The 25,222-nt window shown below is 39.4% G+C and overlaps 2 protein-coding genes across 5 annotated transcripts in view; one reads left to right on the plus strand and one right to left on the minus strand.

The window, feature by feature from the left end:
• On the plus strand, positions 1-22,999 carry PTER (phosphotriesterase related). 4 transcript variants are annotated; one of them, XM_050324785.1, is made up of 5 exons: positions 1-20; positions 11,114-11,591; positions 13,963-14,228; positions 17,655-17,795; positions 21,311-22,999. In XM_050324785.1, the coding sequence occupies exons 2-5, from the start codon at positions 11,160-11,162 to the stop codon at positions 21,519-21,521; spliced, it is 1,050 nt and encodes a 349-aa protein (XP_050180742.1). In that variant the 5' UTR covers positions 1-20; positions 11,114-11,159; the 3' UTR covers positions 21,522-22,999. The 4 variants fall into 4 exon arrangements, with proteins under 4 accessions (XP_050180742.1, XP_050180729.1, XP_050180721.1 ...); XM_050324772.1 differs by lacking the exon at positions 1-20 and adding an exon at positions 79-233; XM_050324764.1 differs by lacking the exon at positions 1-20 and adding an exon at positions 331-491.
• The window catches only part of C1QL3 (complement C1q like 3), an 8,437-nt gene continuing 5,541 nt past the window's right edge, over positions 22,327-25,222 (minus strand). Inside the window, exon 2 of the mRNA XM_050324815.1 lies at positions 22,327-25,110. Coding sequence (XP_050180772.1) covers positions 24,931-25,110 — 180 coding nt within the window. The 3' untranslated portion in view covers positions 22,327-24,930. The remainder of the gene's footprint in view (positions 25,111-25,222) is intronic.

A 25,222-nucleotide genomic window follows, 5' to 3' on the forward strand; every position in this document is an offset into this window, starting at 1 on the left:
GCGGAGAGTCCTGCCTGCGGGTGAGCGGCGGGATCCGCCACCTCCCGCGGCCCGGAGCCGCCCCCGAGCTGGCCCTTGGTGCCCTCGGCCCGGAGCCGCCCCCGAGCTGGCCCTTGGTGCCCTCGGCCGGACAAGGCGCCCGGGCCGGGAAACTTCTCCGGAGTTGGGCGAGAGCGGCTTCCGCCGCCTGCGCTGCCGGCCGGGAGGGCCGCGGCGGGCGGGCAGGGCTGGAGGTGCGGCGGGGCCGGGCAGCGCAGGGCCGGGTGCCGGGCTCGGGGCCGCCGCTCGGCGCGGGTCGGGGCTGCGGCGGGGCCCGGCCCGGCCCCGGCGGAGGGGGCGGCTGCGGGACGAGGGGCAGAGGGTGGCCGGGACAGCGGCGCTGGGTCGGGAGTGTAAGGGGATGAACACCTCCTCCTGTCTGGAAAGGCGTTTCACAGCACCAGATGATTGTTACCAGCAGAATAACCCTCGAGCTCAGGCGGCTTCACTGTGTGAGTGCAGCTACGCTGCTATTTTTACCGCTGGTATTTAATATTTGTACAGTCATAACAAGTTAAATATTGGAACTACGTCCCCTCTAGTACTTCCCTCCCGACAGTCCCCGAGGGTGGCTCTGGGAAGTAACAAATGCCTCAATCCAAAACTGGGACCTTCAGAGCCTGCCTTCAGCTGACTCTCCATCTGGAAGCACCCGTATCCCTGTGCATGATGCTTCCAGAGTTGCTTAAGCTTGACAAGACTCAACGGCAAAGCTCCAGACTTGCCTGTGAGCCCTGTTAGGATTCACACACTATGCATGTTCTCTGTGGCCTGGGGCTTGCTGCCCTTTACAAGACTCAGCTGTGGCAGACTCTGCTCTCTCCTCTTGCACAGATTTGGTGAGCGCAGAGGGGAGTGCAGGTTCTGAGCGAGGGAGGTTTAGGTCCCCCTGCCAAGTCTGCTTCAGTACTGTAGCCAAGCCACTGCTGGGCAATCACCTTGTGTGTTTGGCATCCCCTCTGCAGCAGGTCTTGTATTGTGATGAATTTAGCCTCAAGTTGAAGCATACAAGTTCTGTTGGTGAGGAACTCAGATGAGCCTAGCAAGTCTTTGAATGTATATATGATCTCTTACATACTTGTAAGCATAATTATTCTTTTTAGGCGTGTCTGTTGTATCTGTGCTATCTTCTGTATGCTAGAGGCTTGTGATAGCTGTTGAACGAAACAAATTTTTAGCCAGAGGTCACTTGCATTTGGAAAATTTTGTTTTACTTGTCTGGAATTCCCTTCTGCTTTGTGTTGAATACATTATTCAACGTTCTCTATCGTAATATGTTCTGTAGTGTTTAAAGGTTGTTGCCTTCTTTCTGCTGGAGGCTGTGTCAGTGATGGGTGAAGTGATGCTTCTAATAGGTAGTTTTGTATCATTTTGTCAGGTACTTTGGGATTGTTTTATGAAAGACTACATAAATGTCATTTATTATTATGAATGCCTCTCGTGGTTTGGAATTTAACAGACGTAATATTTGCCATCATGTCACTATCGTCACAATCATTTTTGTAGTTGTAATCAAAAATGGCAATAATGGCATTCAGATGCTTAATTATATTTTATGTAGGTGACCAGTTCTAACTTATTAAATTAATGCATGGTGGAACAGGAACAAGTGTCGCTGCTTCCCTCTGTGGTTAGGGAGCCATCAGCTTGCTTCTCACACATAAAAATCAGTATATGGTGAAGCATATGGCACCAGCGAGTTCTGTGTTTATTAAAGGACTATTTCTCTGAACATTCTGTGAATTTTGTTCCTTATTTCACTTGATGTAGATCTAAAATGTTTTTCCCACCTTTCAAAACTTGAAATACTGAACAAGTTCATTTTTTAGTAAGCTGAAACCAAGACTTCTTAAGGTTCATGAAAACAGTGAAACTTTTACTTTCATCACACTGGCCAACTGTCTGGTAGGGGGAGAATTAGAGATCTGTCTAAACTGTGGAAACCTAAGTTTCAAGTCCCTAGTTTGATTCAGAATAGTTTTGAACTTTTTTACATTTTCTGTCTTTCTGGATAACTGGATTGCCAGCTATATTGGAAAGAGAAGGGGGTGTCCCATCTCCCTAGTTCTAGATTACATCTTCTCAAAACTGGTAGGGTAGGTTTTCTGCTTTAATGTCATTTTCTGGTCACAAATTAAAAAGCTTCCTCAGAATTTTCTAAGCATTTCCCATGTCTTTGATAGTAATATGTATGTGGGTAATAATCCAAGAAAAGCATTTTATCCTAGCAACAGCTGGGATATTTTTTACAACTATTTAACTACTTGGATAAGATGGAATTAAGAAGAAAGGCCACCACCATCATCCCTTATATGACAGCTTTAAGTAAATCACAGTTTTTAACTTGGATGTCAGAAACATGTAGATCACTCTTCTCAAAGACACTCTGAAGCCCTAGTTTTGTCAAGCCAAAGCCACAGGGTTTTTCCTGAACTAATTTCTGTGGAGGAGGGGGGACCAAAGAAGAATGGTATGTTACCTCCCTTTTTCTGCTCTTTCAGCATCTTACCTCTTATCCCACAGTTGTCTTTGCCTTGTCACTGCAGTGAGGATTATTCACCCATTGAAAGGAATTTAAATCCTTTCCTTGCTGTGATTTGTGTACCTTCTGGCAGTTGGGTCATTTTCAGATAGGTCTGGAAATGTTCAACTGGTTTTTTAATGCTTGGACTCCGATGATTTGTAAACGTCATTGCAGGATTTTGTTCTGGGTTATTCGCTTTAGACAGGGTAGCAAGGATTTTTTAAAAAACAGGATAGTTTCCACAACAAAAGTAATGAGTTTGTATCATTACAGAAATACTTTGATACCACATTCTGTGATACAAAGAGGCAAAACAGTGGCAGGATTCTGTGTCCAGTTCTTGTTAAGACTGAAGATTCAACAAAACCTGGAAATTAAAAAAGGATATGCAGGAGACCTGACAGTCTTGTCAGCTTGTGTGTGTTGGTTGGTCCTGCTATTCCACTGCTATACCCAAATGGGGGTAAGAACTTAACATCAGCAGGAGTTGTATATGCAAGAGGTTGACTTTGACCACTGACAAAACATGCAGACTCTGTAAAGGCAGTCTCCAAGTTAAGAGATACTCATTAAGTTACAGCCATCACGTTTAAGTTTTCCCTTGACTCACATTAACTTTTCTTCTGTGGGCTAGTTTCTTGTTAGAGCAGAAGTGGACCTTGAGAAGGGCATTTAGCTTCCATTTCCTGACGCAGCCATAGAGAACAGTCACAGTAGAAACTCTGAGGCTTTTCTGAGAGTGTTTTTTTTCCAGTAGGTCTTCAGATTGGTTGAAAGTTTTGTGATGTAGGTGTTTGCAGTAGTGGGACATTGAATTTAGTTCTGTGCATCTAAGCTTGTCACTCACTAGTATAGAAGGTGGTTTTCTGAAAGTTCCTGCTTACCTCAGTTGCTGCAGTCTGCGATATTGAGTGAAGCACTAAATTCAATCCCCATGCTCTTTTCCACCTTCACAGGTCTCAGTGGATCAGTGACTGGTATGTTCTGTGGCAAAGCTGCCCTTAAGGTTCATTCATATGAATTTTGCTAGCTAGAAATGTCCAATCTTGATCAGGAGGTAGTAATGCACATCAGTCATCCATTGCTTAGAGATTGGTGTGGTGAGAAGTGTGATATCTGTTCTCTGGTGTCTTAGACCTCGATCCCGTTTCTCCTTATTTCTGCATGTGAAGATCATGGAGTGATTTTATGTGGCTCTTGGTGATAGGGCTGTACAAGTGAGTGATAATGCTCCACCCAGCATGCTTACTGAAATGTTTAAGCTCACGTGAAAATCTGTGTATGTGACCTGAAGCAGAGAGAAAACCAACAAAAGTCAATGAGAATAACACAAGAACAGTGTTAGATGTATGCTGGTTTCAAATCTGAAATTCAGAGGGAATGAAGACTGGATATCCATTTCTGAAAAGCAAAGACTTTCTTTCCTACATCTTGTTGTCCTAGCAGGAAAGAGAATATGTACTTGTAGCCCAGAACCGATGAGAAGCAAATATGATTCCATTTAGTCTTAAGAATACAAATGTGTATATCAACATGCAGGACATAGCCTATATTTGCATATAGCATAATGTGACTTCAGTTCTGATTTTTGGCCTAAAAACACTATGTGTGCATGTAAAATATAATTAATGTAATGTTTGACCCTGGAGCAGAATTTTTATCTGACCTTTTATCAGGAGTAATTTTGGAAGCTGCCCAAAATGTAAAATCCCCTGAAGTTCTTCTAAAGGAGATGTTAATGAAAAAACACTTCTGGGTATGCTGGTCTCTCTGAGGAAGAGAAACTTCAATGTGACTTTGCTCAGAGAAGCTTAGATTTTGAGACTGTTATCTGCACAGAAATAAGGTAAAATAGAAGTCTGACTATTCTAGTCACAACAGCTAAACTTTAACCAAATTGAAAAATTGTGCATAGTACAAAGTGTCTTGGTGCAAATCACTGTTGGCATGCATACATGGTCATATGCTGAGCGCACGTGCTTGCTTTGATCCAAAGGTTTGGCCTCCATACTGTGGGGTCAGTATGAGAGGCTGCACTTGTTCTGGTGTGGCAGTTCAAGTGTAAGGAAGCAATCTGGTTTTTATACGTGATCCTCAGACCAGGTGACACTGGAAGGTCTGTCTGTCTGCCGCTAACTGAGCCACGAAGGGAATACGCAGTAAGAATTGTCACGTACCTTTCAGGTGAACATTTAAAATCTTTACTTCTCACTTACCCAATTCTCACCCCAGAGAGTGCTTTCTGGAGGTTCTGAGGGCAGGGGATCAATATATTGGCCTTTCCCATATGTGTACTAGTGTTTAAATTTCTCTTAAAATTTAAGTGACTTTGCTTTTAGGCTGTAAAACATGTAATGTAACTCAAGCAGTGTAAACACTGCGGTGTGTGTACCTGCATATTTTGCTGGGACTTCCTTTTATCAATATAGGATTATATATGGCTTGGATAAAGCTCTCCTAATTTTTTTTCATAGCACATACAGTAACTTTTTATGTAGTCTTACTTATTCCTTCTCACTTCCATAGTGTAAAGATTTTTTGATTCCTCAAAGCATATATAGAAAATCTAGTGAAAAACAATATTTAGCATATCTTTTAGCTTGGCTTCTTAAGGAAATACATATTTCTGAATGGTTTGGGGACCAGAGGTAGGTTGTTGAAGGCCACAGTGTTAACCCACTACTCTGAGTGTGTTTTGTGAAAAAATGTGGCAAGGGAGGGATAGATGATGCTTTTCAAATATTCGCACCAGCAGATCTCTAGGCTTCGAATCTCTTCGCCAATTTCTACCCAGTTGAGAGATTACACGTATCCAAAATGATGAGGTTCTTACTCACTGCATGAAGATAGAGTCACCCAAAGGTGGGAAAGTGCAGGTGCCCCACTAAGGGAAGAGCTGCAACACATACTCCTATGGGATTAGACAGGAGTTTGTGTAGGAGAGAGGCACTGTAAGTGTTCCCTTCCTCCAAGAACTTTATTTAAGGCATGAAAGTTCTCCCATGTGACACTGTTCCTTAGGACTCAAAGCCTTGCCTCAGTGTTGATGCCTGTGTTAGTACTAGCGTGCCCTTGTCTCCTTAGTACGCTTCTGCACTAGGCAAGGGGCCATACTATGAAAAGCTGTCATGATACGTTTTTTTAATTGACAGAGTATGAAGGTAGTTAAAAAAAAAACAAAACAAAACACTGCTTCTGAATAGGTAAGATTATTTTCCTTGGCTCATTTTTCTGAGTTAGCTTGAAGTTCAGGACATCGTGATAATCTCATAGTACCATTTTGGAAGAGGAAAAAGACCGATGTCACTTCTGACCAGTGGCAATTCTGAAGATGGGGAAGAACATTTAAGACTTTAATGAGAATAACCAGTCACCTTCAGAGCAGCATATCTACCATTTCTGCAGAAGGGACAGAAGGTTGCCCAGCAATCTGCATTTTGTCAGTACTTTTACCCCACTTTCAAATTCTTTTTCTTGGGCAAAATAACCCAAAAGCAACATAAGATACACTGTTGTCTCGTGTAACACGTGCAAGCGCCTGTGAAGGAGTGCTGCACAGGCTGTTGGACACCTTTGCAGGGACTGACACAAAGGTAATTGCTGGGCTAAATGGCAGATGAGCCTGTGTCTGTCCTGGAGCACATGCAAGTTCAGTCCTACTGCTGCTCTCACCCAGCCAGCTGTGGTGAGCTCTGCTCTGCTCCACAGCCCCTGTAGCTGCACTTCCCTGACACTGTACATGAACAAAAAAACCATGCTTATTGAAACCTCTCTATGAGAGAATGTTTTAGGCATGTTTGTCCTGTAATTAGCACTTGTGAATACATATTGGGAGAAGATAAAGTAGGTCTGATACCCATGTGTTGAAGAAAGCTTGCTTGTCTGCTGGGGAAGAGGAAGAACCGTGCTGGCAGTATTGAGTTCCTTCCACCCTGTAAACCTCTACAGGGTTGGCAGAAATAGGAGGCAGAGAGAAATTAATTTTTTTAAATTCTTCCTGACGTAGTCTATATGTGTTCTCTTATGCTCTGCCTCTCCTCTTCCTTTGTCTTGCTAACTTTTTCCCTTGTTGCAAAATGTTTTCATTTGGGGAACAGTGAGGTAACACAGCACAGACTAGCTAATGGCAATTACCTGCAGATGTGTCATATATTTCTAATTTGTGACTTTTCCATGGTCTGTAGGGGTTGCTCAAAGTAGAATTGAATGCTCAGAACATTTCCTCCATCTGTAAATATGTAGTGAACCTGCACTATGTCACATTTCCCAGGACTGTGTTGTTGTGAAGGAAAGACCTGCTTAAAATGCTCTTGATGCAGCCAGGGCAGCCCTTGTTTCCAAATGGCAGCCGTATTTAACTTTTTTTGGATACAGCAAATACCTATTGAGCCATTCATTTTGCTTTTTTTTGTAAATTTTGTGTCACAGCAGTCTGGATTTAGTGTTGCTGTGATCTCACATTGTAATGTAACGGCAATAAAATGATTCCCATACCAGTCCACAGAGAGTCTGTGCTAATGCCATTAAAATGTGCTTACCGAATCAAAACAAATGCGGCATTAGCATGTGGAAGCTGTGTTTATGCGATTATAATGTTTCAGCAATATGAGATTACTGTAGGAAGCAACTAATCCAAACCCAAGGAGACTTCCCATTACAAGACCATTAAAATGACACAATGACTGAAGCGCAAGTTTCAGATGGGAGAAGCGGAAGCACAAATCTTGTCATCAGTATTCAGGCAAAACATCTACTGAACTCAGTGGAGTTTTTACCAGACTCAGGAATGCAGTACCATGACCTTTTTAGCAGCAAGTCTCTTTTCTCTTAACAATACCTCTAGGAAAAATGTTTGCTTCACCAGTATTTAGTAATTGATGGTGACAGTTGTATTTTATGTACCGTACAATTGGTGGTTGTAAAGATTTGTCCAGAGTTTGTCACAAGAATGTTCAGGTACTGTGTCAAGGCTGTTGAGAAAAAGTTCAAGTTTTGGTTATATCTTAAAGCAGTTCTCATTTTGTTTTTGTCTGAATATGTAATTTTCAGGAAATATTTATTTCTCTTTATAGAGCAGCTGGAGCAGAGAAGCCTTGGTCTATGCAGGAGGACCTTGGTGATACCACCACATAAATTAGTGATTTTCAACACCAAAATATCTATTATTTCCATATATGAGCCTACCTGTTTATCTTCTATCATAGGAATCAGCACCTTTCCCTCTCACCTCAGACTGGATTTAGATTGAGGAAATATAGTTCACATGTCCTATGTAGGACCATCTAAAATATACTTGTCTTGTCCAGGATTGTTTCTTGGCTCCCTCCTTAGTCCATGGAAGGAGGATAGCATTACAGAAAGTAACTTGTCCTGTCCTATTACAAACACTCAAAATAGCCTGGATGAGTTGCCTGCGAATATGACTTTCTATCTCCACTGTGAAAATGGTCTAGATGATTGTTCTGTAAAAGACATACATCAATTTAGATGGCTAAATGAGGTGATATGAATTCAGTCCTTGGTGTATGAAAGAAGAAACTTTTTCAGAAGAAAGTTCTGTGGAAAACATGGCATGCAAGTTGTTAGTAAAGCACAGGAATGTTGATTTTTGTAGTACCATGTACATACTTAAACTAAACAGCAATCCTTACTCATTTTAAAAGCTATTTACGCCTAAAATCTGTTTTAAAAACACTCAATTAAATTCTGATTCCACTAAGTGAATCTTATTAGGAATAATATATCATTATTGCATAATCAGGGTAGACTGTCTATGTAAATGACAGTAGGGAAGATATCAAGACAGTGGTTTTAAAAATTATTCCAGTCACAGGTTGTTGACTGTCTTTATTTTTTATAATTCTTTTATTAAAAGCAGTGGGTTTCTAAAACTGTGTTAGTAAGCAGGCACAGGCATTAATATTAATCATATTTTTCATGCAGATAAAATTAGGCCTACTTTAAATGCTGTTTGTGTCAGTTTCCATTTTTGTGATGCTTCCTATATTTATAAAAATCCTTCGCCTCAATCAAAAGGTTCTGTAAATTCTGTATGTGAGCTGTAATGTGAAATCTAGAGTCTAAAAATCAACAGGTTGGTGTCTACAAGAGAAACCTGGCACTGGAACTGGTAATTTTAGATGTTTCCTGCTGTTATAAATCAGAAGACAGCAGCCTCAGGCTATAAGAAGATCTCACATGTGCAACCACAGGTCTTCAGAATGGGCAAACCAGATCATTTGAGGGTAGTCTAAATTAACTGTGTCAGAAAGGAATTAGTGGGAACAAATACTGAAAGTCAACTTTTCATCAAAGTGGTAATCTGAAAGTGAGCAAAAATTCACATTCACTTAGAGTGGCCTTTTTGAGTAACTGCACTATTAAATAACTAAGCAACTGAAGTGGAAAATTGTTAAGGAAACAGACTATAATCGATTTGTGCAAGCTTTATCAAAAGAAGTTAAATACTAGTGTATTTAATTGTATGAAAAATTTATATATAGGTTTGTTTTGCTAACTTACTAAATTCTCAGTGAACATGGGGAAAGAAAAGTGTGTCTCTGATACAGAGAGTAGTTATCACTCTTTATGCTGTCGGGTTTTACTGAATGTTAGAGTGTAGATATTTAACATTTAAAAAAAAATAAAGAAAAAAAAAGCAAAAGTAATGCTTAGAAATGTCATTCACTTTGCTGTGCATGTAAGAATGACTCAGATCAATGAACTTTCTCCAGAATAGTAGGTTACTCTGTATAGCATGAGGCTTGTTCAAGGATGGAATTAATGACTGGGTTGGACAGCTTAATTGAATTGCAGTGAGCAGCAGTTTCTGACTAAGACAGGTATTTTGCTTTTAATTATTTGCTCAAGAATAATATTTTCTGAAATGTTGCACTTCTTTTCTGGCAAAAGAAAAAAATCATTATATTAATCAGCCATCAACCTGTTCTATGCGAGTAATTATTCTTCTGCCTTCCCAAACAAGTTAACACAGTAGTTTAGAAATGAAATTCCTAAAAGAACAGTTCTTCATAAGTAAGTCTGCTTTTACACAAGGCAAGTAAGCATAGTCAGTCGTTTCTCTTTCTTATGGATGGCCAAGTTTTCATATTACAATAACTGCCAGCACTACAGACTTCACTAGGCAGGCGATAGCTGCCTTTTCCAGGGTCTGGGTCACTTTTGTGCATTGGTGCTCTGACAGTGACTGCTTCTCATGAGATCAAAGTACCCCCAAAAAGGTCTTGATGTTCCTGTGCCCTTTGATATGTAGAGTTCAGTGCCCTTCAGGTTTCAGTTTTTCTGTCATCCTGGTGGATTAACTTTAGCAGTTAAAAGGAAAATGTCCTCTGAGGGCTTTACCAGTAACAAACCTGTGTTTATGACATTATTCACTAAAAGGGAGACTGGAATGGGAAAGACCTCTCTCTTTAATCAATAATGCATACTCTAGTTAGTCCTTTCCTCTGGACATGATTAAACATGTATTTTGTTTCATAACTGATGATTTTGGTTGACTAGGGATTTTAACTATATATCCTCAAGCCTTTGTGACTAGCATCAGGAAGATCTAACATGAATTCCCACTCCCAAAAGGCATAAAAACCCTAACAAAATCCCAATGGGGAGAGCTGCAAATAATTCTAACCTGCAGTGAGTCAGGCCAAACTGGCACAGATCCTTTGACATGAACCGACTGCAGACAGCCTCAGGGTTTGTCTTTGCCACTACTCATTTGAAGTTTTGAGAAATATCATTGTTTCATTCATGTTAGAGATGAATAAAAAAGTGTCTGAGATGCTGAGCTGTATACTTTAAGTGTTAGATTAAGGCCTGTACTTAAATGATAAAATATTTGGCCAGTGAAGCACTTTGGCTCCTCCACCGCTCTTTGGGGGCCACGTGACATCTTTAGCAACTGTTGTCAGCTTTAGAGGAGTTGTTCTGGCCTGTTCCAGACCTCCACAAGGCAGCTGTAGGAGAACCTGAGCCCTGTTGAAGCCAGAGGAGCAGGTGATCACCCCCATCCCTGCATTCTGCATACAGAGGGGCAGACAAGGTGCCCAAACACAGATAACGTCCTTGATATCTGAGGGGGACAGTGAGTCTTGGAGCACAGAGTTAAATAAACTGAACATACCAGATAAGAAATATTTAGCCTTGGTGCCAAGAGTGTTCATCTGGTGGCTCAAGCTGACAAGAATTGCCAGCTGCTGAGGAGCAATGAATCCTAAATGAACATACAGTGGTTGTTACTAAATAGGAAACATTTGTCTTAATGTGATACTGACTGCAGCACAGTAAATGGTGATGATTTCCATGTACTGGAATGTGATGTGTTTATATTGCTGGAGTACCAGAACAAGTGCAGTTGGGTAAAATCAATGCCTTGGTTTTCATCCTGACCACTCTGCTGCAGACAGCGTTTGAAAACATCCCAGTGAATACACACAGCGTGAAGGTATGTGTGTGTGAGAGAGAAGGGAATTCAGAAATTGCCTGAGAAAGGTTTTCTGAAATATTTTTGTTTCCTCTCTTTTTCCTTCTCAGGCTCTTTTAGGATCTGATTTTATTTTTTACCTTTTGTTGAAGAAAAATGCCGTCCTTGAGCGGGAAAGTGCAGACTGTCTTGGGCCCTGTGGAGCCAGACTGCCTTGGCTATACATTGACTCACGAACACTTGACTATGAACTATAGCAGCTGTTTTTGTCCACCTTCTCCAGGCCAAGAGCCTTTGTCTGATGGGCCCATTGAGATGAAGAACTTGTTTTGGATTAAGCAAAATCCCTACAGCCATAAAGAAAACCTTCTTTTGTATCAGGAAACAGATGCTGTGAAGGAAGAGCTGTTGCATTTTAAAGCAGCAGGTGGTGGGACTATTGTGGAAAACACAACTACAGGAATTGGCCGGGATGTGAATACTTTGAAGAAACTTGCTGAAGAAACCGGAGTTCATATTATTGCTGGTGCTGGATTTTATATAGATTCCACTCATTCTTCTCAAACACAGGCCATGACAGTGGAGCAGGTAAGTCTTAACCGTTGCTTGAGTGTCCCTCTCCTGTGAATTGTCCCTGGGTAAGCCAAAGCTAGAGAGAAGTTCCAGCAAAATAGATGAAATACAGAGGTTCTCAATGTGAAAAACTTGGGAACAGCATTACTGCTTGTGTGATATTGGAAATGATATAACTTTTCTGATTTTTTTTTAATGGTCCTAATTAACCTTTTAATTAGTTGTCTTAATTAAATATAGGTTGTGTGTTAGGCCTTAAATCAATTTTAGCCAGCATATAACATAAGGCTTTCATAAGCAACTTTTGTGAGAACATAACTTGGAAAAAGTACTAAAACTAAGCTTTCTTAAAGTTAACCTTGATATCCTTCGATGAACAAAGCCCGTGAGAGAAAGATGTATTGTTGTAGCTGGACATCTGGAAACAAGGACCTTTTGCAGAAACCAGCAGATAAGTAAGAAGACTAACAAAGGCTCAGTATCTGTGTTGGAAAATCCCTACCAGAGAGAAAAGATACTAAAAAGACTAAAAGTGTGAACTAATTAGCATAAGCAACAAGAGATCAATAACCAATAGTGGATAGAATACTAGTTAATGAAAAGAAATTATGTAATTTAGAACCAACAGACATTAATTTCTTTGTTAAAAATGTATAAATAGGTGAAAAAGTGCTGTATTGGTGTCTGTACGGGGATAGGATTTTTGTTGGCCACATAGACACCCAGTGCTGCAAATAAAGAAATGCCTTGCTTTCTAACACTAAAAAGACAGTGTTAGAGGGTTCTGTTTTTCCCTATGATTTCAGAGGTATTTGGCAACAGTATAGCTGGAGCAGCACTACTTGCATGTGCTGGGGTTATCTGTCAGCATTTCCAGTTCTTAAGCTCCATTTTGTCTGAGGGATTTGTTATAATGCAACAGTAAAAGGAAAATAAAGTATTTCATGTGTGGACATCTGGCACAACGCCAATTATCCTGGGGTTTTTTACTATTTTTAAGGAAGGTGTATATCCTTGCAAGCTCTCTTGTCTTTTTTTCTGGCTAATTGTTTCCCAGTGGGTTTACCCACCATTTTTGTAAAAGGCATAAGTAATTGCAATATTTACAGGACAGTTGTAAATCATTGGTCTGCTCAGGCTGTGTGTTATATCTCTTCTCTCTGTCATTTGTTCAGGCTTTTCAGGGGAGTCTACATCAGGTTGTTTGTATGGTGTCCAAGACAATGTGTTAATAATAACTGAGGTCCCCAGATATTCCTATAATAATAAATATTCATTCATCTTTTATTAAGAAAATGTGGTGATGGGGAGAAGAGAGAACAGAACTCTCCAAGGCAGGAGGCTGTGAATGTGGATGAACAGAGATGAGAAATTTTTTAAAAATCTGTCACAGTTCACAAATGAGTCAAATTCATTTTAAAAATCAATGGTCAAAACTTGAGCAGTGCTGCCAACAAAACTGGACCCTAGCTGGCCCAACCTGTGCACAACAGTCCTGCTTTTCCTAATGGTTCTTCCATCACTTGAAATTTGATAAAAATAGTTTTCTTGAGGCAAAGGTTTCCGTTCTGTATTTGGTGGATTGATGAAGACCCACAGATGTCCTGTACTGAGCACTTAATCCAGTCCAGAAGGCAGGTCACCATCAAAGCCATTTTGTGCTCAGCTCTGAATGTGTGCTTAAGATGTGTGGCCTATTCTGGAAAAGAAAAACCGAAGCTTTTATAACAAACTACTTTTATTAAGAGATTCTGATGTCTCTTTTTGCCTAAGAATATTTTAAAAGCAAACTCATTTTGATCCTATAAATTTGTCAGATAAGCTTTGTTTCTGTGGTCCTGAAGTCAGCAGAGCACCTCTTATTTTACATCCGCATTCCCATAATCAGGATTTGCCTTAAATTTGTCTCTTTGGGATCTTTGCCAGAGTTTCTCCCTTCCCTGTCTGAATGACAAGGTTTTCTTATTCTCTGAGCCTTTGTTTTGCAAGAAATTACATTGAATTTTGTCTGGAGCCAATTCAGGAGTGTAAGGCACAGGTTTTGGAATAAACTATCATTTAAAAAAACCCCAAACTTAATCTCAGCCTAAATCAGAGTACAAATTATATGTAGACCAACGTTCTTGGCAAACCTGGGCAAACGTGCGAACAGATACTGTTAAATTAATTTGCTTCTCTCTTTATTTTGGTCTTAGTGAATGGCTGGCGTAACATTAGTTGACAGAAACCAGATTTTAACTACAGTGTTTTCACACACCCAGCTGTTAATTCAATAAGTTCAGAAAGACCTTGGGAGCATAACAGGCACGGTGTCCATAGGCCAAATTTGATGCTATTTAACACAAATAGTATTAATAACCAAAAATCTCCTTTTCCTATTCTCTAGCTGACAAACATTATTGTTGATGAGATACTCAAAGGAGCAGATGGGACTAACATCAAGTGTGGTGTGGTGGGAGAAATAGGTTGTTCCTGGCCTTTGACTCAGAGTGAACACCGTGTGCTCCAGGCAACAGCAGAGGCTCAGTCACAGCTTGGGTGCCCTGTTATCATCCATCCTGGCAGGAACAGCGACTCACCTTTCCAGATTATCCGCATTCTGCAGGAAGCTGGGGCTGATGCTTCAAAGACAGTCATGTCTCACCTGGACAGGTAAGCAGACTATTCTGCTGTCCATCCAGCAGTGTTGCCACAACTCACTGGGGTTTGTGGAACTATGCTGGAAATAGTTGACATTAAGGGTTTTCTTCAAGTTTACTGTCTTAAAAATAAATGCTTTTATAGAGCTTGGTTGGCCTCCAACGCTTCGGACAGGATCAACTTTTAGATTCCCATTGATAAAGATACTTTGGTATTTTAAATACTCTCTTTGAAAGCCTGGGAGAGAGATTAGGAATAACTGTAACTGCATTTTAAAAATAGGAATTCCATTAATTTGTATCCCTGCACAAATCCCTGTATTTACAAAGCATTGGACACTGAGCAGCTCTCTCAAATTGGGTGGGAAGTTGCTTGCCTTCCAGCGTTTTTGAAAACTGGATCGCTCTTAAAGACCTTACCAAAATCTCACAGAAGCTAATGGAAAACTTGATTTTGCTGGATTCTAGATCAAAGCAGAAGGCAGATTTTTAATGTTCTGCTTCCAGACAGAAGAAATATTGCTTAAAAAAAGTATAGTTGGGTTTTGAATAGTTCATAGCATAGCCTGGGTAGCTAACTTATAGCTTTCTTGAGAACAAAACCCAGGAGCTCCACATCAGATATGGAGAGAAATTGGGATACTTTTTTATCTCCAGCTTAGAAATACAGCCTCTGTTACCAAATCAGTTTTGTATGACCTTGTGTTGCTCCTGGTGAGCTGGAATATGTCCAAGCATTGATTAGTTTGGCCAGTTGCTGAATAATGGAGACTGTTTGTGGTCATATGATTCTCAGCAATTGGATTATTTGCCCTCAATGTGAGTGCAGTATAGGCAACAGCACTGTGCTCCAAATTTCTGATGGTTGTAGGCTCTAAGAGGTAGCAATTGAGCTACAGGTGTTTTGTATGCAAAGCTCCTTGTTTTACTTGGGGATTTTAGGAGGATAAAATCCAGTGCCATGAAATTCTATTCATTTATTATAAATGATACGAACTTCCTTTATGTATTGACCTGCATTCCATTGTATCTATGGCTGTATTTTCCTCCCCTTTTTAAAGAAAAACTGATCACTTAAATCTTCTAATGAAAGAGAACTGGGAAGGCTGCAGATATTAGTGGTTATATAGCCATTTTGATAAAGCATAAATATACAGTTGTGGGGTTTTGCCTTTATACATTGTTGTAAATTGTTGAATTAAGTATTTTAAGAATTAAGTAATTTATTGATGGAAGTTAAGCAGTATAAGCAGGAAAATAGTTAAGACAGTGGTGCAGTTTCACTTACAGCCGCTGATGCACAATATGACATTTCCTTATTTCTCTTTCTATCATTACTTTCACACATTCGGGTTGGCACTTGCTATAAGATAAACTACTGTGAAGTTTGGCTTTGCAATGTGCATTTAACATTTTAAGTCTCTTCCAGTGAGAAAAATCCATGTGGGAGCATCCCAGTCCTTTAAATGTGAGATAAATTTGTACATAGCTCCATGTTTCTTGTCTGCATTTGACACAGACAGAATGGTAGTTTGCAAGTCGATTTACAACGAAATGATAAAACTAAAATGCTCGCTACCGTGTTTTTGTTGTTTTGCAGTTTAGCATCCTAGAACAAAAGGTAGCAAGTGTCCATAGTGGAATATGTGTCCATATGGTACAGTTAAAGGCTGGGAAGCAAAACTATTTAGCCTTGGCTTTGGCCATTTGTTAGGGGTTGAGGTTAAAAAGGTATCTTGGTAGAGATCAACATTCATTCACTTTTAGCTTTTGTTAGAAGGCTCAGAGCAACTGCTCTGCATGTGGGCTTCATAATGGTTTAGTGGCTGTCCCCATGAGGATTTACAGATGAGGCCCAAACTACAGAATGGTCCTTTTCCATGAGCTCAGGGCAGCTCAGGTACAGCGTTGCCCAAACATCCAATTCCAGCACAGAGATCTGCAATCTGAGCTGGGCACTGCTGCTGTTGCTACATCCCCATGACTCACAATGCGACCCAGGGGCTGATAAAATTAAGCTCTCCAGCTCCTCGTTGGGACAGAGCACCAGAAGCACGACACTAACAATAGTCTTAAAAAGAAATTATTGGGCTGTGATTTTGAAATATATTGTTGGGTGTTTTTGCTATGTGCACCAGGACTGAATATTCTTGGCGACTGTCTGCCCATGAACCAAGCAGAGCTGGATCTAAAATAACCTGTTCTCTTGCTCTGCACTTGAAAAACTCATTTGGTAATAAATGTTCAGTCTCTGTAAACTGTAACATTTATTTTAAAATAACATTTTTTATTAATTACAGTTGGCAAGTCTTAGACTCCTGCTGATGGCAGGCTTGTTTGAACAGGGGTTTGTCTCTCTCAACCCATCTGTTCCTCCTACTTGGTCCTGTTGTTAAGTCATAATATTGAAAGTGTGACATCAGTCATTTCCATAGCAACAGACTGTGATGTAACTGTGAAAGGTAAAACTGCTTTGTGACATCAATATCTGCAATAATAAAAAAATTGAACTACTTCCCTTTTGGTTAACTGTGATGCTCTTGTGGGAACTTGGTTTCTAATTAGATGAAAAAAATTGTGTTGTGGCTATAAAGATTAAATTGTATCATTTGAATGTTTTTGTTTTCCTTTGGACAGCTTATACTCTTGGTAAAAATGGTTCAGAGGAAACCCAGAATATTCCAGAGAGCTCTTATTTCTGTTGCTGTCCTTTTCCAAATGAGTGATATGTGTTGGAAGCTTTGTTCCTTCAGTTTTCAAATCTGCTGTAAAGCCCATGTCCCAGGTACACACAGTGCCATTATATATTTTGGTGAGAGCATTTCCTTAAGGCGTTCTGGCCAGATCCCAGTGCAAACAATGATATATTGCTGTTCTAATGGCAATCTAGAAACATCACTGTACAGAATAGAAACGAAAGACAAAGTTGTGTAATATGGGTGTGTGATGGATGAAACAAGCCCTGGATGGAGCTGTCTTCTGTAACCCTTTTGGGAAAGTAAATCTGCCTTGTCTAAGCAATCCATTGTCTTTCTTTTTTTTTAAGTGTCACTATGAATTAACCTCCTCCTTAAATGTCTTTCCTGGTCAGGTTGTCTGTTGAGAGGGTTAATGATATCAAAAGTAAGTAACTTTCCTGTTTCCATTTAAAGATGATCATAGATGTTTTCATTGTTTCATGGGGAAAGAGTTGGGGTTTTTTTTTGTGTTTTTTTAAAATGCATGAAATCCCAAATGAATGTGAGAATGACGATGCTGTGTATCAGCTTAAGTTGCATGTGTCAAACAGGAGTCCTGTTTTTCAGAAAGGTGAATTAAATCTTGGATTATTGGTTTCTTTATCCTTGCAAGTAGGAGGTCACAAAATTCCTGTCCTCATGCCATGAGATATTTTATTCCTGTTTTACAGTGCTGACTCTGTGTTATGTATGTTCTGCAGGACCATATTTGATACAAGGAAACTTCTGGAATTTGCTAAACTTGGATGCTATTTAGAGTATGATCTATTTGGTACAGAATTTCTTCACTACCAGTTCCATCCCGATATTGACATGCCGAACGACAATGAAAGAATTGCAAGGTATCTGTTCCCATTCAGTTCAAGCTATAGCATGGCCATTGACAAAAACCTTTTATTGGTACTTGTTTTAGGACCATCACACGGTGATTCTGCTTGCTGTTCAAAATTGTCTTCTTTCATACTAAAATAATGCTATTTCCCTCACTGCAGTCACACCCTTAGAGCAGCTTGTGTCATTTCTTCTATTTGCAAAGGAAGAGGCAGAATCATAGTGTTGTACAAAGTTACTTGAGAAGAACATCAAAAACTTTTTTAACTTCATTCTCCATCCTAATTCCTTGCTGATCTGGTTGAATTTTATAATTTACCACATTTATACAATCTGTTTAAAAAAAAAAAAAAGGCTGGAGATACTGGATTTATGTTAGGATTTGACTTTTATTTGAAATAGCATTGGAAACCTGCTAAGCATCATCTGATCCTGTTACATCTCCTCAGTAGTGTGCTAACCCAGCAAAACTTGCTGGTTGTTTTGGGTGGATTTGATCTTGTGCTTCTCTCCTGAAAAGGTCCCTTTTTTCTTCCCAGCACTTTGTCACCTTTCCACCCCCTTTCCTTTTGCCCTTTCTCTCTTTTGAAGGATGCAATTCCTGTCTCCTCAGAGCTCTCATGCTCCTCACACTCACTCACAATGTGAAAATACTGGCCCCACTGGCAGGATACCTCTTCCCTGCTTCTCATCAGCACCTGCAGCGTCAGCTCAGATGCACAGCAAATCTGTTGTGCTGTGCTAACACAAGGTATTGCCAAAGAGGTGCATTCTGTGCAGAAACTGTCTGAGAGAAGGTAGGATCAGCTGGGAATGGCCATCTCACTCTTTCCACTCTGTCTGGAGGTGTGATCCTTCTGTGCTGTTTGTCCACAGTGTTTGTGAGCAGTGAAGTGGCAGGTTTCTGAGGGGCGAGGTGCCATCCTGCCTGTGTCTTTTTACCTTCTAGAATCAAAAATGGTTATTAAGTTCTCCTTGATGAGGAAGATTTTATGATCTCTGATCACTAATGAAGTAAATTCTAGCTTCCACTTACGTTTCAGACACAGCTTTTCTCCCCCTCATTGTCAGATGAACCTTGAAATTAATCTCTATTTTCAAACTGTTCCCTCCTAAGAAGGTGCCGTGGTTACCCTTCCACTCACTGCCAAGCATTTGCTACTGCTTTTCACACTAGGAATAGTTTCTCTCTCTTAACAGTGCTCTCAGTCTGGCACTCAGTATTTTAAACTGTTGCAATGAATCTGCAGTTTTCACATTTGGAATGGATAAAGTTGCTCCCTCTCCTGTGCTTCCTTCCCTCTCCTGTGCCACGGAAGGTCAGCTTCTACGGAAGCACTGCGGAATACATATAGAGAACTGGTCTATGCCTTGGTTAACAAGTGCTTGTTCAACCGTGGCAGAGTTTTCATTCCATCCATGATACTTGCTCAGCCACTGATGTCTCTCCCTAAACTCCCTGGCATTTGAGTATTTTTTGCAGCAGGCTGTTCATAGGAAGAAGTGACGAAAGGTTTGTCTTCTCACTGTACGGTGTAAATATGTACATTTGAGTTAGAAGTGCCCCTAAATGGATATTGATGCACCCACAATGGACTTGAGGTGGCAGTGGCAATCTCCTTAGGGTTTTGTTTTGTGAAACAGCTCCAGAGAGGTAGAAATAAAATTGATCTCTATATGAAAATACTTAAGGGAAAAATCTCTTTCAGGCCTTTTCTGTTCAAAACATAAACTTCTGTAGTCATAATGGACCTACTCCACACAGTTTGGCCATCTGTGTACTTCAGCAGTTTGGCTGCAATCTACTGCTAATGCAAGTAAAACACTGATTTTTGTTCAGGGACAGTTTTAATTTGCGTCAGAAGAAAGTACTAACTAAAATTACAAGAACAAGGAAAAAGAAGCGATGAATATGAAATGGAAAGGACCATATGCCTCCCCAACCTGAGAAATTAGTCCAAATATGAAAGGACGATGATTCTAAATGATGTTTGGTCAGCAAACAGCTTAGTTCCCCTAGTGCCATTGCTCTTACTCTGCTGAGAATTGGAACAGGCTGCCCTGGGAAGTGGTCACAGCACCAAGCCTGTCTGAGTTCAAGAAGCGTTTCGCTCTCAGGCACATGGTGTGATTCTTGGAGTGTCCTTCAAAGGACCAGGAGTTGGACTCAATGATCCTGATGGGTCCCTTCCAACTCATCATATTCTATTCTATAGTCTCTCTGTATTTCATGCTGGAGTACATACTTGTGATGTTGTAACGCTGTGGTATACATTGTGTTGTGCACTCTATGGCACTATTTATGGTGTTTTTTTCTGAAAGATGATAATTTAGCAAATTCTATCCTATGTGCCTTCTTCCTGCTGCCCATATTGATTAGATTCTGCTACATGTACCTCCTCATAACTAATTGCAATAAAAACTGACAGTAAGGGCTTTCAGATACAGTGTAGTTACTTATAAAACTAGTATTTGTTTTCTTGTTGATCAAAGCACAGTCAGGAAGGTAAGAATCAGAATTTCACAGTGCTGGCAAATGACTGAATTGGAGGCCTACATGAGGAACAAGTACTTTCCAGGTCTGGTCTGTCTGTCTCTGCCACTTCAATGCAGGAATGTACTGCCAAACTAAACTGAAGCTTACTGGGAAGCTTAACAGTCGTGCAGTACAAGTGTTCAGACTCACCTAATACATTCTAAAAAATTAGCTGATCAGGGGATTAAGGCTACCTGAGTGAAACGTGAAGCAGAAGGACTTGTAGCTGTCCTGATACAAGGGAGTGACCAGACGGATTATTTCTTTTTCCAAGCCGACTTGTCATTTTGCCAAGCCTGTTCAGCTGGGTTGCCATATTCACTCTTATTTCCTGGCACATGCCAGCACTGTGCCATGCCAGTCTTATTTATATTCCTCCTTAATGAACATCTTTGAAATGTGTTTGGATGATAACTGTCTATATGGAACGTGATGGTGGCAACTTCATATTTTTATTAACCTGGTTTGCTAAAGGGCATTTTAACTGAAGATGTGGAAGTATTTGTGCAGTTGAACCAGGCTTCTTAAAGAGAGTCTTAAACAGAGTCTGGTCATTAGCAAATGTAATAGGATCAGCTTTGTGACAGCAGCAAGAAGTAACCTGCTGAGAAGGAGTTTAGGTAGGAAGTTTTTACTTACTTATGTATATAAAACCTGTGTCCCACGCGTGGTGATGCTGAAGCTCTTGAATTCCTCTGTGAACTTCATGGGACTGGGAATGCAAAGCCATGTGTCAAATCAAAGGAGTTTTCCCTCTCCATTTTGAGATGTGTGGTGTTATGTTTTCAGAGGTGAGTTTTTTTCATGCAATAAAAAATGTGTTTTAATTTCAAGTGAATATAAGGAGTATGTTTTCTGAGCACCTAAAATAAGTATTTTCTGCTATAATAGGGTCCAGCAGTACGTAATATAAGAAATGTAAATCCTGGTTGGTTCTGTGATGTTGCAGAGTGAGAACTTTCACTGACAGGTGTGCTTTTAATTTTTCAGGATTCGTACACTGATTGATGAAGGCTATGAAGACAGAATTCTGATGGCTCATGATGTGCACACCAAGAACAGGTTGATGAAATATGGAGGTCATGGATATTCACATATCTTTGAAAATATAGTTCCTAAAATGCTAATTAGAGGCATATCCCAAGATAAAATTGATAAAATACTCCTAGCAAATCCAAAGCGGTGGTTGACTTTTAAGTAGGAATAATGAATAATTATTCCTGTTCTATAGGGAAGCTTGATAAAATTCAAATTTCTTTCCAGAGAGCAGTAATTTTAAAATTTGGTTCTTTTCAGAGAAACTGAAATTATTAAGGAGATGCAAATTATTAAGGAGAAATTATTAAGGAGATGCAAACGAACTGATTATAAATTTTCTTTTTAATTAGAACATCAAAATTAAGTACTGTCTCTGCATCTCTTCCCTTCTGGAAGCTTGTTCATGAGTGATTTACTGAATATGAGCCTACCTGCAAAATCTTTTCAATAGAAATTTGAAAATAATTGTTTCAAGAGCATAATCTAATACTATTATTGAATGTTACCCCAAACGACTTTTGAAGATGCATCGCCTGGACTTTGAAAGAAATTATGGTTTTCAGTTAAATTTCCTGTCTCCAGGGGCTGATTTTAATCTTTGTAATACTGACAATCTTCTCATTACCCTTGTATTCTTTACGTAAGGCTTGATGAAAGGTCTGGAACTTTTAAACAGTTTTTGTAGACAACACAAGGCAAAAGAAATCTCAAATAAATCTAAGAAGATAATGTTTCTTTATAGTTTAACAATTTACTTAATTTTAACTGAAAGTGTAAAAAATACATGGAAAAATATATTTTTGAATAAAGCAATTTGATGATCTCTTAAACTATGTGCAGTATTATTACAGATGTCTTTTTTTAATCACATTTTTTTTTGTCATGAACTTTTGGAATCTTACAGTGATCGTGTAAAACTTGACACAGACCAACTTCTTTTTGTAAAGATGCAACACCAGAAGTCAAAATATATTACATAATACAGTTTTAATGAGTTGTAATAGTTATAACAAAGGTTGTGATATAAGTCTTTACAAATCAGTATATCAAGATATGATGAAAAAGGAAGAAATGTTTGCCTTATATGTGGTTTTTACATAAAGTGTGTTCTTTGCTCTTGTCTAACTTTAACCAGGGTAGGTGATCTATCCAAAAAATGGTCTTATCCAGTAGCAGTGGGAACCTGATTTCAAAAACTTCTTCAAATTTGACCGTGTACATCTTGTAGTGTTGAGCCTTTCCAATACACACCTTAGTAAATATGCGCTACTGGTTGTAAATGATCTCTAGCTTGGTGCATCAGTGTGTGACACTATGCAGAGGATCTCTAGCTACACTGCTGTGTGAGTGCACTGACCAGTGAAACAACAGTGGAGCAAACAGATGAAGTTCAGTTACACATCTGTTATTAAAATAATTGCCTCGTAGAAATAAAACAGGAGTAATCACTAGAATGTGCAGATACAGGCTGGCACTTTGTCGTAAAGTAAAAGCATTAACCATTCTGGTGGGATAATACACAAGCAGCTGGCAGCACTATGTCCCCTTATAAACCCTACATGAGTTTGCCTGGTGATCTTCTCTGTCAGCCGAGACTCACTCGGATTTGTTTTGAATTGGACGACTCAAAACAGAAACAAAGAGTAACACGTTCTGTTTAAGAGAAGCGTCACTCATTCTACTGAGATCTTTAGAGAGATGTGTAAAATCTTTATCAGACTTTTGCTGAGCACCCAGCACTGGAGGGCTTTTTTGTCACAGTGACAGACACTTCAGACGTTTTAGTGCAGATAAATCTGAGTTTGTACCCTTAGTACATTAGACAAGGTTGCTCGTAGCAAAGTACGTGAAATAGCAGTGCTAGGGGTAGCCTTTATTACACTTTAATGATTTACAGAAATGTTGCCTTGATTTTGCCAAAATGTTGAAAATAAATAACATAACCAACTGTGCTAAAGAATTATTCAGTAATCTTGCTAAAATTTAGGTTTATAATGAAATCTGCAAGTTTTAACCTGAGAGAAACAGCCTCCCAAAACCAAAACAAATAATAAATCAATTTTCTGAATAAAAATATTCTGTGGACGTTACTGGTATGACTGATTTTAAAGCATTTTTATAACTATGAAACTCATAATATCTGTGTTTAGTTTAGTTCTCCAAACCATTAATCCTCTATATGGATTAAACCTCTTTTAGATTTTATATATCTATATCTATACATATATGAATGAGAAAAATAGGTTTTAATACACACTTTTTCTTTTTTTTTTTGCATGTAAATATCTGCTTCTTTCTTTGCATATGTGTTATCATTTTTGGTAATATGCTCATCTGTGTCCATCTCATAGGCACACCTTACTACAAACTGGTAACTAGCTTCCATGGAAAAGGTCTGTGTGATAGCATTTTCTTATGTGTCAGATTCCCCCACTCCATTGTGGGAAGAATCCCACTAACTTCAGTGAGATGAGACACCTAAGACAATTAAGGTTTTGACCCATTATATTCCTACGAAATTCTAGTGGAACATCTGCAGTCTATTAATCCATAACTACTTTATTAAAAATAGTACCCAAGTGCAGACTAAGTGCTAAAAGACTAATGAAGACTAATTGCTGCAAAGAAAACACTCTACCTTAGTGTGATGATGTGGATGACAGGCTTTCCAAATATTTACACAACTAACCATCAAGAATGGGCCTGTAATAATTGTCTAAATATATATTTACACGTATACAAATTAAAAAAGCCAAATCCCTTTTCCACTAATAGCAATGGGAGTTTCGCCATTGGCTTCGGTGGAATCAGGGATTTGATCCAATAGAATAGTTTGTCAACTATTACATTTTTTCAGGGGAAAATAAAGTGTTTCTTCTATCCTTCTTTTTCTTTTAGAACACAGCTAAGGGAAGGACAAAATTTAAACAACTCCACTGGACTAATTTTATGTTAAAAGTCTAATGTAAACCTACAAAGCAGGAACATTGAGTTAAGGCTTGAAGATGATTAGTTTCTAGTTTTAAGGGGAAGGGTAAGAAAAGTACAAGGCAAACAATTTCTTTGCAGAGAGAAAGTATATTTTGATTACCTCTTCCTTTTATTGTAAAATCATTCCTCACCACACTATCAGTGGACTCCAAGCGTCATTGTTAGCAAGTAAGTCACAAGAACCAAAGCTGAAGTATGGATAAAGCAGCAAGATCATAACACATCAAAGTATCATATACACTGAAGAAATAACTCAGCGTCCTTAGGTGGGCTTTTTTCCTATAAAAATTTGATCTATGTAGAACTTCATTCACATGGACACTAACAATGAGGAAGTATTTGCTTTGGCGGTAGTGGATCGCACATCTGTTGAACTCGTTTTGTTGTTTTCAAACACAAGGTTTCTCTGTGTTGTACAGATGTGAATCAGGTAGCATTTGACTTTTTTCCCCCGCTACTGAGGTGTTTGGTGGTCCCTCTCTGCTGGGGTACTTGTTTGATTGACTTTTGCCACGCAAGTCCATCACTTAGAAGAGCAGGCTTCATTTTTGGACTGGTTTGGTGGGTCTTTTTATACATTATCAGTCAGCATAAATAATAAATCCAGAAAATGTGCTGTATTTGTTGTTGTTTCCTCCATGTGCTTTTCCTCCATCTAATTTAATGTAAACTTCATCTCCTGGCTCCAAGTGAAGCACCACGCTGTTACTGGCATAGTCGTAGTTCTGATCAGCATCCTGAGCAATCGCACTAGCTCGAACCTACATAAAATACATAATGAGCAGTTAAGAAAACTCAGATGATTTTTCTTGCATTGTGAACTTAAAACATATCCTCAACATTCTATTCACCATTGCCACTTTAAACATCTGG

Source organism: Myiozetetes cayanensis, unplaced genomic scaffold (genome assembly GCF_022539395.1).
Source record: "Myiozetetes cayanensis isolate MyiCay16 unplaced genomic scaffold, myiCay2020 scf1, whole genome shotgun sequence".
Taxonomy (NCBI): Eukaryota; Metazoa; Chordata; class Aves; order Passeriformes; family Tyrannidae; genus Myiozetetes; species Myiozetetes cayanensis.